General features: G+C 41.8%; 1 protein-coding gene across 1 annotated transcript in view; it reads left to right on the top strand.

Moving 5' to 3' along the window:
• Positions 1 to 12,982, top strand: part of DNAH12 (dynein axonemal heavy chain 12) — a 215,349-nt gene that overhangs the window by 49,069 nt on the left and 153,298 nt on the right. Inside the window, exons 13-17 of the mRNA XM_062200177.1 lie at positions 2,381 to 2,506; positions 3,385 to 3,519; positions 5,316 to 5,509; positions 6,628 to 6,871; positions 11,812 to 11,997. Of these exons, the coding sequence (XP_062056161.1) occupies positions 2,381 to 2,506; positions 3,385 to 3,519; positions 5,316 to 5,509; positions 6,628 to 6,871; positions 11,812 to 11,997 (885 nt within the window). The remainder of the gene's footprint in view (positions 1 to 2,380; positions 2,507 to 3,384; positions 3,520 to 5,315; positions 5,510 to 6,627; positions 6,872 to 11,811; positions 11,998 to 12,982) is intronic.

Genomic DNA, 12,982 nt, shown 5'->3' with positions numbered 1-12,982 from the left:
GCCACAACGCTGGCCCTCCAAGTGGCATCCTAACTGCTGTGCCAAGCACTTGCTTGGTATATTTGGTTTTCTTCAGTTTTCATCAACTGTGTGTGTATCTTTAAACAAAATAGATTTTTACAAATTTTTTTGTAGTTTCTACACTTATAGTATGCTTATATCTTTGTCACACCTATATTTATTCACATTGTTTATTAGAAAAAACTAAAAATTGTGAAATAATGCATGTACTGTATATTATATAAAACATAATTGTCCCATTTAGAATATCATAACAGCCAGTGATTGCCACACAGGGAAAGAGAGCCAACACCTTAGACACCCATCCCTCTGGCCTTTTTGTGGATGTGAGCACCAGCCTGACATTGACAGCAATAACTTCCTTGCTTTTTACAGATTTACTATCTAAAGCTCTGTCTCTAATCAGTAGACTGAGTTTTTGTCTGACTTCCATTTTTATACAAAGGGAATCATACTGTTTATAATTTTTGGCATCATACCAGTGTTGTTAGTGATGTTCTTGCTCCTTAACTTTTGCTTTTGTTGCTGTCTAGTATTCCATTCTAGATTGTATCACTATAGAATAACAATAACTGTTGAATTTTTAAAATTTCAACTGTTCTGGAGATTGGATTGTTCCCAGTTTAGCTATTAGTAGTAATGCTTCTGGGAACATTTCTGTACTTAAATTCTGGTTCATGTGTTCATACATTCCTCCCTTGTTGTTAGAGATCTTGTTTTTCATTTGAATTTATTTAATTCATTTGAAAGGCACAGAGGGAGGTAGAGAGGGAGGGAGAAAGGGAAAGATACAGAGAATTAATCTAGTATCCACAGATTAACTTCCCAGGTGGCTGCGATGGCCAGAGCTGAAACAGGTTGAAGCCAGGAGCCAGAAACTCAATCCAGGAGGTAAAAATATTTGACTTCTCTATTCAGATAAATCTGTTGTTTTAAAAAGCTTTTTTTTTTTTAACCTTTGCTGTTCACCCCCATACTCGCAGACTATTATTATTATTATTATTATTTGACAGGCAGAGTGGACAGTGAGAGAGAGACAGAGAGAAAGGTCTTCCTTTGCCATTGGTTCACCCTCCAATGGCCGCCGCGGTAGGCGCGCTGCGGCCGGCGCACCGCGCTGATCCGATGGCAGGAGCCAGGTGCTTCTCCTGGTCTCCCATGGGGTGCAGGGCCCAAGGACTTGGGCCATCCTCCACTGCACTCCCTGGCCACAGCAGAGAGCTGGCCTGGAAGAGGGGCAACCGGGACAGGATCGGTGCCCCGACCGGGACTAGAACCCGGTGTGCCGGCGCTGCAAGGTGGAGGATTAGCCTAGTGAGCCACGGCGCCAGCCCGCAGACTATTATTATATGCTAAGGTAACATCCATGACTATACAAAACAACACAGAAGATATAAAATATTACCAAAGATTGAAAAATTTAAAAATTCATAAGAGTTTCTGAACATTTGAGGCCGGCGCCACGGCTCAATAGGCTAATCCTCTGCCTTGTGGCCCCGGCACACCGGGTTCTAGTCCCGGTCGGGGCGCCGATTCTGTCCCGGTTGCCCCTCTTGCAGGCCAGTTCTCTGCTGTGGCCCAGGAGTGCAGTGGAGGATGGCCCAAGTGCTTGGGTCCTGCACCCCATGGGAGACCAAGATAAGCACCTGGCTCCTACCTTCAGATCAGCGTGGAGGGTGAACCAACGGCAAAGGAAGACCTTTCTCTCTGTCTCTCTTTCTCACTGTCCACTCTGCCTGTCAAAAAAAAAAAAAAAAAAATTTCTGAACATTTGGACATCTTTTCAGTTGTATACAAAGAGGACCAGGAGTTCCTTTGTGTTAAACCAACTGCAAGGGAAAAATTTTAATAAGCTTTATTGCCAGTGTAAAAGTACAGTAAGGGGCTGGTGCTGTGACATAGTGGGTAAAGCCGCTGCCTGCAGTGCCGGCATCCCATATGGGCACTGGTTCTAGTTCTGGCTGTTCCACTTCCAATCCAGCTCTCTGCTATGGCCTGGGAAAGCAGTAGAAGATGGCCCAAGTCCTTGGGCCCCTGCACCCATGTGTGAGACCTGGAAGAAGCTCCTGGCTTCTGGCTTTAGATCAGCCCAGTTCCAGCTGTTGTGGCCAACTGGGGAGTGAACCAGTGGATGGAAGATCTCTCTCTCTCTCTCTTTCTGTAGCAATACCTTTCAAATAAATAAATCATAAAAAAAAATACAGTTCAGTGACCTGAAGCTGAATAAATCATACTTGAGCTGTTGGAATACCCATGTGATTTAGGCCATTTAAAATAGCAGCTAATCTGAGTTGGCTCTCTTTTTCATAATGCCTTTGCTTTTCTGTTTGGTGTATTATATCTACAGTTTATTTTGCAGGAATCCAAACGCCAGATGAGTTACTTCTTAGATGTTTTTCTGTTTCCTAAAGAAGACTTAGCTTTAAATGCAAATGTCCTCATGTGGCCCAGCAAAATTCGACCCATCTTTGATGAGAATGATGAGGTAAATGTATTTTTCAGTATGTTTTTGAAATATGATTAAATTTTTTTTGTAATCTGATATTTTAAGCACTTTGTTCACATTTAACTTTCATGCCTACTTGTCATCTACCTTTAAGAAGTAACTTCATGTGTCAATTTAAGTTTGAGTCTGGCAACATTTATTTCCTTCTAGTGTAGGATAGGCTGTTAGGCTTAAGTCACAGGGTCTTGTAAGGAGAGAGACTGATGTGAAAAAAGGCCAAAGTATTATATAAATTCACAACAGTTAGCACTGTACTAAGTTCTTTCACTAAAGCATTTAGTAAATTCATTTAGTAAATCATTTAATAGAAATCAAAATCCCAGGTGCTCCCATTTGCCCCATTTTATAGATAAGAAAAATGAAACTCGGAGAAGTTAAATAACTTAATATCACAGAGATAAGATAGCAGAGCTAGCATTTTATATGACTGCATATAGTTTCAGATTTTGAAAGAAAAATCTTAACGTAGCCACCGGATCCTAACTTGGGAGGTAAGATGTCAGCTTCTTCATCTCTGAGCTGAGAAGAGTAATTGCTGTGGTGTCCCAGGCGAGGGGCTCAGTACTTCCTGATACACAGCACAGGCATGCTCAGTGAATGCTCCCTTCTGTCGCACCAGAATCTATTAAATAATCACCTTCGAGATCTAGGAGAATGGTCCGTGCAGTTTATTCTTTGCATTTTTGGTTCAGCTGTTATAGACAGTGTATTATTAGTATATTATTTTTATAATCATTTATACTTCCCTGGGTTTTTTTTTTATTACTTTACAAAGCATTTGGCTTTACAATTTGATAACTCTCTCCTTTGTAATAAAATAATTAGCATGATTAAATTGTGTGTGTGTTTTTTTAAAGCTCATTGAGAATGCTAAGCTTAAAAAAGAAAATGAGCTAATTGCCAAGAGAGAGAAACTGATTTTGGAAATAGAAAAGATAGCCCGCCGCATGGAGGAGTTCACCGAGTTTGCAGAGTTGGAACGCATGCAGCAGGTGTGATCAGTACCCAGGCTGTAGCTCGGGCTGGTTCATCGTGACACGGGTGCATCACCATCTGTCTGGAAATACAGAACATCACATGCTTATGGTGGCCAACAGGCTCTTGGCTGTAGAACTGGTTGTATTTGTGGGTCCATTTTTGTGACTTAATTTTCTATTTGTAGACTAAATATAACAATACCTTTTCCTCTGGCATTATACTGTTATTTTTCTTCTTCTTCTTTTTTTTTAACCTTTTGTATTTAAAAATATTCCAAGTAACACAAAAAGGCATAAAAGAGAGTTCAGTGCCACACACAGATTAGACAGTTTTTAATTTTACCATATTTTCTGTAAACATTATGTAGATAAATGTACATGCTATTTCTTTTTTTTTTCTTTTTTTCTTTTTTTTTTTTTTTGACAGGCAGAGTGGATAGTGAGAGAGAGAGAAAGAGAGGAAGGTCTTCCTTTTTGCCGTTGGTTCACCCTCCAATGGCCGCTGCGGCCGGCGCATCTCGCTGATCCGAAGCTGGGAGCCAGGTGCTTCTCCTGGTCTCCCATGCGGGTGCAGGGCCCAAGGACTTGGGCCATCCTCCACTGCCTTCCCGGGCCATAGCAGAGAGCTGGCCTGGAAGAGGGGCAACTGGGATAGAATCCGGCGCCCCAACCGGGACTAGAACCTGGTGTGCGGGCGCCGCAAGGCGGAGGATTAGCCTGTTAAGCCACAGCGCCGGCCACATGCTATTTCTTAAAGCAGGAATGAATATAATGATAACAGATAACGTGGGAAGTCATGGCTAAGAGCATAAAATGAGAAAATAAGAGCATATTACTATATAAAAGATATAATTCAGTGACAACAATATTTATAAATATCTGTATACCAAGTAACAGAGCATCCACACTTTTTTATTACATATTTTACATCTGAAAGAAAAGCTGTGGGATTTGTATTTCTGTGTCTGGCTTATTTCACTTAGTGTAGTTATCTCTAGTTCCATCCATTTTGTTGCAAATGGTAGAATTGCATTTTTTTTTTTAATAGTTAAGTGATATTCCATTGTGGATATGTACCACATTTTTCTTCTTTCTTTCTCTCCTTCCTTCCTTCCTTCCTTCCTTCCTTCCTTCCTTCCTTCCTTCCTTCCTTCCTTCCTCTCTCCGCTCTCTCCTCTCTCCTCTCTCCTCTCCCCTCTCCCCTCTCTCCTCTCTCTTCTGCTTTGCTTCCTTCTTTGCTTCTCTCTCTCTTTTCTCTGTCTCTCTTTGCTACTTTCTCTCACTCATTCTTTCTTTCTAAGAAATCTCCCATCTTCTGATGGACTCAGCAAATGGCCTTAGTGGTTGGGGCTGGGCCAAGCCAAAGCCAGGAGATTGGATCTGCATGATTCTCCCACATGGGTGGCATCTGCTGCTTTCCCAGGCACATCAGCAGGTGGCTGGATTTAAAGTGGGGTAGCCAGGACTTGAACCAGTGTCTGCATGAGATGCCAGCATGGCAGACAGAGGCTTATCCCTCTGTGCTACAGTGCTGGTCCCCTATTTTTTTTTTTTTTTTTTTTGTTTACCATTCTACTTGGAGTAAGATGATACTGTGGTTTTCACATATTTGCTGGTCATTTGTATTTCTTCCTTTGAAAAATTTATATTCATATCCTTTGCCATTTCTTAACTGGCTTTTTTTTTGTCATAGGAAGTTAATATTTAAAGTTGCTCTATAAATAAGGGCATATCCTATAGAGTATGATATGATCTTATTTTTAATAACATGATTTAAATATTTCTTGAGCTCAGAAATGATTTGCTTACAGTATGTGACAGATATAAGACAACTTCAAAAACGCATTCAAGACTCGGAAGAAGCTGTTCAGTTTATTAATAAAGAAGAGGAACTTTTCAAATGGGAATTGACAAAATATCCTGAACTGGATAAATTAAAAGTTAACATTGAGCCCTACCATAAGTTTTTCAATTTTGTTTTAAAGTGGCAACGAACAGAAAAACGGTAATTTTAAAGACAGATTTGTTTGTTTATTTAAAAGAGTATCAGAGAGAGGGAAAAAAGAGAGAGAGAGATAGTGATCTTCCATGTGCTGGTTCACTCTTCCGAATACCCACAATTGCTGAGGCTGGGCCGGGTAGAAGCCAGGAGCCCAGAGCTCCATCCAGCTCATTCATATGGGTGGCAGGCACTCCAATATTTGAGCCATCATCTACTGCTTTCCCAGGCACAATAGTAGGAGGCTGCATTGGAAGCAGACTAACTGGGACTGGTACCGAGCACTTCCAATATGTAATGTGGGTACCCTAAGCAGTAGTTTAACCTGCTGTGCCATGATGCCTGCCCCAAAACTGCAATTTATAGTAATACAATTTAAAAAACTAAACAGATGATATGGGAGGATTTGTGAAATATAAATTGATTTTTGGGAATTAAGTATTTAAAATAGTTCTTACTGTTGATATAGAAGAAGAAGCAAATGCTGGTATGGTTCCACCTAACTTATCAAAAATGTCATTTGGGTTTGCCAGAGTCAGTTATCTTGTGTAAACATTAGTTAGATTAGTTAATAGAGGTCAAATCTGCATTGTATTTGGAGACTGTTAGTTGTCCATTTATGATCATATTCCTGATTTGGGACATGCAGCATAGCACAAATGAGGATTTATGTCCTGTGTCTCAGCTCTACTTGGTATGACTGAACAGACCAATAACTGCACTTGCCCTGAGTGTGTCTCTTCTTTAAGATTTGTTTATTTATTTGAAAGGCAGAGCGAGAGAGAGCGAGCTTTCATCCTCTAGTTCACTCCCCAAATGGCCAAAATGACCAGGGCTGGGCCAGGCTGAAGTCAGGAGCCAGGAGCTTCTCCCTGGTCTCCCACGTGGGTTACCAGGTCCCAGGAACTTGGGCCATTTTCCACTCCTCTCCCAGGTACATTATCAGGGAGCTGGATTGGCAGTGGAGCAGCAGGGACACTAACCAGCACCTCAGGCTACTGCTTAGCCCGCTACGCCCTAGCGCCCAGTGTGTCTCTTATACAGTGAGAGAGACTGAGCCTACAGAATCTCCAGTGTCCTGCCAGACTCCTAAAGTCTGAGTTTAATATGTTTTTTCAATGCAGGTGGATGGACGGAGGGTTTTTGGACCTCAATAGGGAAAACCTGGAGGCTGATGTGGATGAGTTTTCCCGAGAAATTTTTAAGACACTGAAGTTTTTCCAAATGAAACAAAAGAAAGAATTACAAGAAAAAAGGAAAGCAGAAAGAAAACTATCTCTGACAGAAGAGAAAGCTGAGGAAGTACCAAAAGAGAATCCTACAATTACTATGTGCAGTGCCGTAATGGATCAGATAAAAGCATTTAAGGTACACACATATTTGATGACTCTTTAGATAGCTTCTCAACTTTTTGTTGCCTTTTATTTTTTTAATTTGGAAGGAAGGCATTGCAAGAGACAGATACCAATCTTCTATCTGCTGCTTCACTTTCCAAATGCTTGCAACAGCTGAGACTAGGCCAGACCAAAGCCAGGAGCCTGGAACTCCATCTGGGTCTCCCACATAGATGGCAGGGATCCAATTACTTAACTGTTATCTGCTGCCTAGGGTGTGCATGAAGCAAGAAACTGAATTGGAGGTGGATTGAATACTCACATCCAGGCACTCTGCTGTGGGATGTGAGCATCTTAACCACTGAATTTAATGCTCTTTATTTATTTAATTAATTTAAAGATGAAAATAAAGAAGGATGGGGGACATGTCTTGTTATATAAAATATAAACAATCTTTTGGTCTTACATTTTGTGTGTAGCAGTAGTCTTTAGCTGTGTGTCAGATAGGTTTGGTGAGCATCTAGCCAGTCTTAGCCTCAGTTTACACTACGTGACTCAAGATGAACCATTCCTAATGCATCATCCCTCAGCCGTAGTGATAGCTTCAGGGATAAGTGTATAATCCAAACCAGACCAGTAAGAGTTGTTTTTGGATTTTTGAACTGAGGCTGGGAAAGGAAGCTTGTTTTCCTTTACTCACAAGCGTAATTATAACAGTCTGAGCCCCATATAGCCATGGGGTAGCTCGTTTGAGAGAATGACACTGATACCTAAAAAGAAGAAATAGAAGGACACTACTGTCAACTTTAACCCTCAGAATCCAGAGGTTTGGGGCATTTGTCATTGGTTCTAGTTGCCATTACTTTTTTGACGATCTCATCCAGTCCCATGATTTTAAATATCATCTGTATGCTGGAAACTTCCAGCCCAAATCTCTCTTCTAAACCCAAGATTCACATATCCAACTTCTGACTTTTGATATTTCCCTAGATGTCTAATACACATGACAAACCCAAAATTCATTTTGCCTGTTGATACTGTCCTGGTTCAAGTTACTTCACCTTTTACTTGGATTTCAATAAAAAGGTCCCAGTGCCTCTCTTTGTCCCCACCTCCACCCATCATCTATTTAGAATACAAGAGGTTTTCAGAAAGTTCATGGAAAATGCACATTATTGGAAAAGCTATGCATAGAGTTCCAAACTTTTTACACCAGAATAAACAATTCCAAGTTTACATGAAATTTTTAAATACCCTAATTTTGTGACTAGAGTAAGCTGAGATCATGTCACTTCTCTCTACAAAATTTTGGAAAACCTCCACATTTGCGTGGCACTGCATGGTCTGGCTCATTTTTTGTGTCTGTCATCCACAATCTCGCCCTTCTGAGTTTCTCTGACCTTCCCTCCACCTGTTCCTGCTGCTGTAGCATCTTGCTGCAGCCATCCTGTTTCCACCATCAGACAGTTTTGAGAAACCCATGCTTCTCAAACAGGCAAGCATGTTTATCCTGCTCCACAGGCTTTGCTCTGGCTGTTGGCCCAACCTCAGTGCTCTTCACCTATAAAATGTATTCTTGGTTCATTTCCTCCCCTGCTAAGATTTTTGTTTATATTATCACCATGTCCAGGAGATGTGTGCTGGCCATCTAACTGGAAACCTCCAAACTCCTTTCTTCCCAGTGATCCTGATCCTCCTTACCCGGCTCCAATTTTTCAATTTCTTTCTATGGCATTTGTTGCCCTTTAACATACTGTGTAACTCATCAGATTATCATGCTTAGTACTTGCTTTTGCTCCCCATCTCATTCCTAGTAAAATGTAATGTTCATGAAGTAAAGAATCTTCATTGTTTTTTGAAGTATTAAAAGTTACAGCTTTGTTAAAAGAGAGCGCTCTCTCTCTCTCTCTCTCTCTCTCTCACACACACACACACACACACACACACCTGTTGTTGCTTGCAACTATTAAGGCTGGGCTAGGCTGAACTCAGGAAGCCAGAACTGCATGTGAGACTCCAGTGAGCCAGCAAAGACTCAAGTGCTTGAACCATCATATGCTGCCTCCTGCTATGTGCATTCACTGGAAGTTGGAATTCGGAGCAAAGCCAGGACTCAAACTCAGGCACTGCAATTCGGGCTGTGGGCATTCCCAGCGATGTCTTACCTGCTATGCCAAATGCACACCCCTGTTTCACTTACTGATGTATCCTAATCAACAATGATGACTAGAACACAGTAGATGTTAAGTAAGTATTTGTAAATGAATACAGAGAATCAATAAGGAATTCCATGTATTCATGTTAGAAAATTCTCTCCAGTCCTAATTTCCTTATATTTTTCTCCCATGAAGGTTTTAGGACCCCTAAATATTGGGGGAGTTAATACTTTATACTTTTTTGTAAATTCCACAGTAATGGACAGTTGATTAAATTTTTACTGATATAAGCTAGAAAAAGAAGGACTTTATTATGAATTCTTCTTTGTATAGAATCATGTCCTCACAAATACAGAAAATTTCTCCACTTTCTTTTCTATTTGTATACCATTTATTTCTTTATCTTGCCTAATTCTTTTGACTAAAAATTTCACTAATATATTGAATAAGGGCAATATGAGTAGATACCCTTGTCTGGTTCCAGATCTCAAAGAAAATGCTTTGAGATTTTTCCCATTAAGTCTGATGTTGATTGTGGGCTTGTCATATATAATCTTTATTATACTAAAGTATGTTTCTTACATACCTAGTTTGTTCAGAGTTTATATCATGAATGAATATTGGTTTTTATTGAATGCTTCTGTGGCTGCCAAGATGAACTTGTGACATTCTTCATTCTGTTGATAGAATTTGTTGCATATATCAATATGGATATGTTGAACTATCCCTGCATCCCTGGTATAAATCTCACTTGATCATGATGAATGATTATTTGCTGTTTTGTGTGTTTTTTTTTTTTTTTGACAGGCAGAGTGGACAGTGAGAGAGAAAGACAGAGAGAAAGGTCTTCCTTTTGCCGTTGGTTCACCCTCCAATGGCCGCCGCGGCCGGCATGCTGTGGCCGGCGCACCGCACTGATCCGAAGCCAGGAGCCAGGAGCTTCTCCTGGTCTCCCATGGGGTGCAGGGCCCAAGTGCTTGGGCCATCCTCCACTGCCTTCCCGGGCCACAGCAGAGAGCTGGCCTGGAAAAGGAGCAACCAGGACAGAATCCGGTGCCCCAACCGGGACTAGAACCCGGCGTGCCGGCACCACAAGGCGGAGGATTAGCCTGTTGAGCCGGCCTGTTTTGTGGTTTTGATTTGCAAATATTTTGTTGATAATTTTTGCCTGTATGTTTGTCAGGGATTTGGGGCTAGAATTTTCTGTTATTTATAATTTTTTAAAAAGATTTATTCATTTATTTGAAAGGCAGAGTTACAGAGAAGAGGGAGAGGGAGGGAGGGAGGAAGGGAGAGAGAGAGAAAGAGATGGAGAAAGAAAGGTCTTCCATCTGCTGGTTCACTCCCCAAATGGCCTCAATGGCTGGAGCCGGGCCTGTCTGGAGCCAGGAGCTTCTTATGGGTCTCCCACGTGGGTGCAGTGGACCAAGCAAGGACTTAGACCATCTTCTACTGCTTCCCCAGGCCATAGCAGAGAGTTGGATCAGAAGTGGGGCAGCCGGAACTTGAACCGGTGCCCATATATAATGCTGGCACTGCGAGCTGTGGCTTTACCCACCACGCCACAGCACTGGCCCCTATAATGAATTTTTAATGAAGCTAAATTTTTTCAAGTTGAGAGTATGTTCTTTCTGTTTTTTTGGGTGTTAAAAATTCATGTTAAATGCTTGTTGAGTGCCTGTTATATCAGGCCTGTTATATCATTCTGATGAATGCTAGGAAATATGATGAAAAACAAAAACATAATGGTGGTGCCGGTGCTATGGCGTAGCATGTAAATCCACCATCTGCAGTGCTGGCTTCTCATATGGGCACCGGTTCAAGTCCTGGCTGCTCCACTTCCAATCCAGCTCCCTGCTAATGTGCCTGGAAAAGCAGTAGAAAATGGCCCAAGTGTTTGGGCCCCCGGCACCCTTGTGGGAGACCTGGAAGAAGCACCAAGCTTCTTGGCTTCAGACTGGCCCAGCTCTAGCCACTGCAGGCATTTGGGGAGTGAATGAGCTGATGGAAGACCTCTTTGTCTGTCTATGCCTCTGCCTCTCTGTAGCTCTTCCTTTCAAATGATAAATCTTAAAAAGCAGAACAGATAATGGCGATAATGAAAGGAAAGTTAAAGACAAATCCCTTACTAAGCAAAATAAAAGGTTTGCTAGTTTGTGGACCTCCAATTTAAAAAAAATATATTTATTTGAAAGAAATAGAGCAAGAGAGATTTTCCATCTTCTGGTTCTTTTCACAAATGCCAGCAGTAGCTGGGGGCTAGGCCAGGCCAAAGCAAGGATCCAGGAACTCAGACTGGGTCTCCCACATGGATGGTAGGGAGTCAACGACTTGAGCCATTATCTCCTACTTTTTCGTAGGGTGTGATTAGCAGAAAGTTGGAAATGAAGTGGAGCTATATTTAAAACAAGCACTCTGATATGGGAAGTGGAGCAGCCAGGACTTGAACTAATGCCCATGTGGGATGCCAGCAGTAGAGGTTGGGGCGTTAACCTGCTGCACCACAGTGCCAGCTCCCCACAGCTTTAATTATTATGTGTTTATCATTTTTAATATCTTACAGAACATGTGTCCCTCATTATTCTTTTTCACTCGTAATCCTGGATTTCTGCTAAGCTTATTTTTGCTTATTAGTTATGGAGTCATTTTGTTGATTTCATTTTTCCTCTAAATTTAATAGAGATTGTGATTGTAATCATGTAAACATATTACATAATTTAAAGCCATTCACTCTTATGCTATGAAGCCTTCACTTGCAGAATCAGTGAGTAAGGAAGTGAAATGAATGAGTCATTGTTTTTTGAATGTCCCCCGGCAGGAGTACGTCCCCACCGTCTCCATCCTGTGCAATCCAGGAATGAGAGCCCGACACTGGAAGCAGATGTCAGACATCGTGGGCTATGACCTGACTCCCGACTCTGGCACTACACTGAGAAAAGTCTTAAAATTAAACCTCGCACCATACTTGGAAAAATTTGAAGTGATAAGTGCAGGGGCAAGCAAGGTAGACATAAAGATCAACTGCCGTTCTTGATCTCATGAGTTTGTTAATGAAATCATCACAGTTTTTGTTTTTCTGGAAAATGTTAGCCCCAGGTTAGCAGTGGTTAGCAGAGGAGACGGGAAAAGGAATAGGCAACTGTGGTTCCCCTCCTCCCCCCGAATGTACATATGTACTTGTGCTGAATCTAAAATAGAAACAACTCCTTTGACCCCTTAATTCTTTTTTTTTTTAAGATTTATTTTTATTTGAAAGAGTTATAGAGAGAAGTAGAGACACAGAGAAAGGTCTTCACTCTGTTGCTTCATTCCCCAAAGGGCTGCAACAGCCGGAGCTGAGCAGATCCAAAGTCAGGAGCCAGGAGCTTCCTCTGAGTCTCCCACACGGGTGAAGGGACTCAAGTGCTTGGCCATCTTCGACTGCTTTCTCAGGCCATAGCAGAGAACTGGATCAGAAGAGGAACCTCTGGGACTAGAACTGGTGCCCATATGGGGTATAGATACTTTAGGCCAGGGTGCTGCAGTGCTGACCCCTTGGCCTCTTAATTCTGCCACATTCTGATATAGTTGGGTGATACGCTGATGAAGTGCAGAATTTTGTGTAGCCTGCCATAAGTGTGTGTTGTAGCTGAACAAGTATGGCCCTAGGGGAAACATTCTTGAAACAGACAGAAAACGTCTTCAGGCCACAGGCAGCCTGCAGAAAGGCCACCTGGAGAAAACCCAGCGCATGTTTATTCTGATCCACTTGAGTAGGGACAGCATTACTTTTCACAGCACGTGAATTTTTTTGAAAAAATATGTAATTGTTCTTTTTAGAACTTTTTTTTTTTTTTGACAGGCAGAGTGGACAGTGAGAGAGAGACAGAGAGAAAGGTCTTCCTTTGCCGTTGGGTCACCCTCCAATGGCTGCCGCAGCTGGCACACTGTGGCTAGCGCACCACGCTGATCTGAAGGCAGGAGCCAGGTGCTTATCGTGGTCTCCCATG

Source organism: Lepus europaeus, chromosome 9 (genome assembly GCF_033115175.1).
Source record: "Lepus europaeus isolate LE1 chromosome 9, mLepTim1.pri, whole genome shotgun sequence".
NCBI classification, from domain to species: domain Eukaryota; kingdom Metazoa; phylum Chordata; class Mammalia; order Lagomorpha; family Leporidae; genus Lepus; species Lepus europaeus.
Note: the sequence above shows the minus strand (reverse complement) of the source record. Positions and strands in the feature narration are given on the sequence as shown.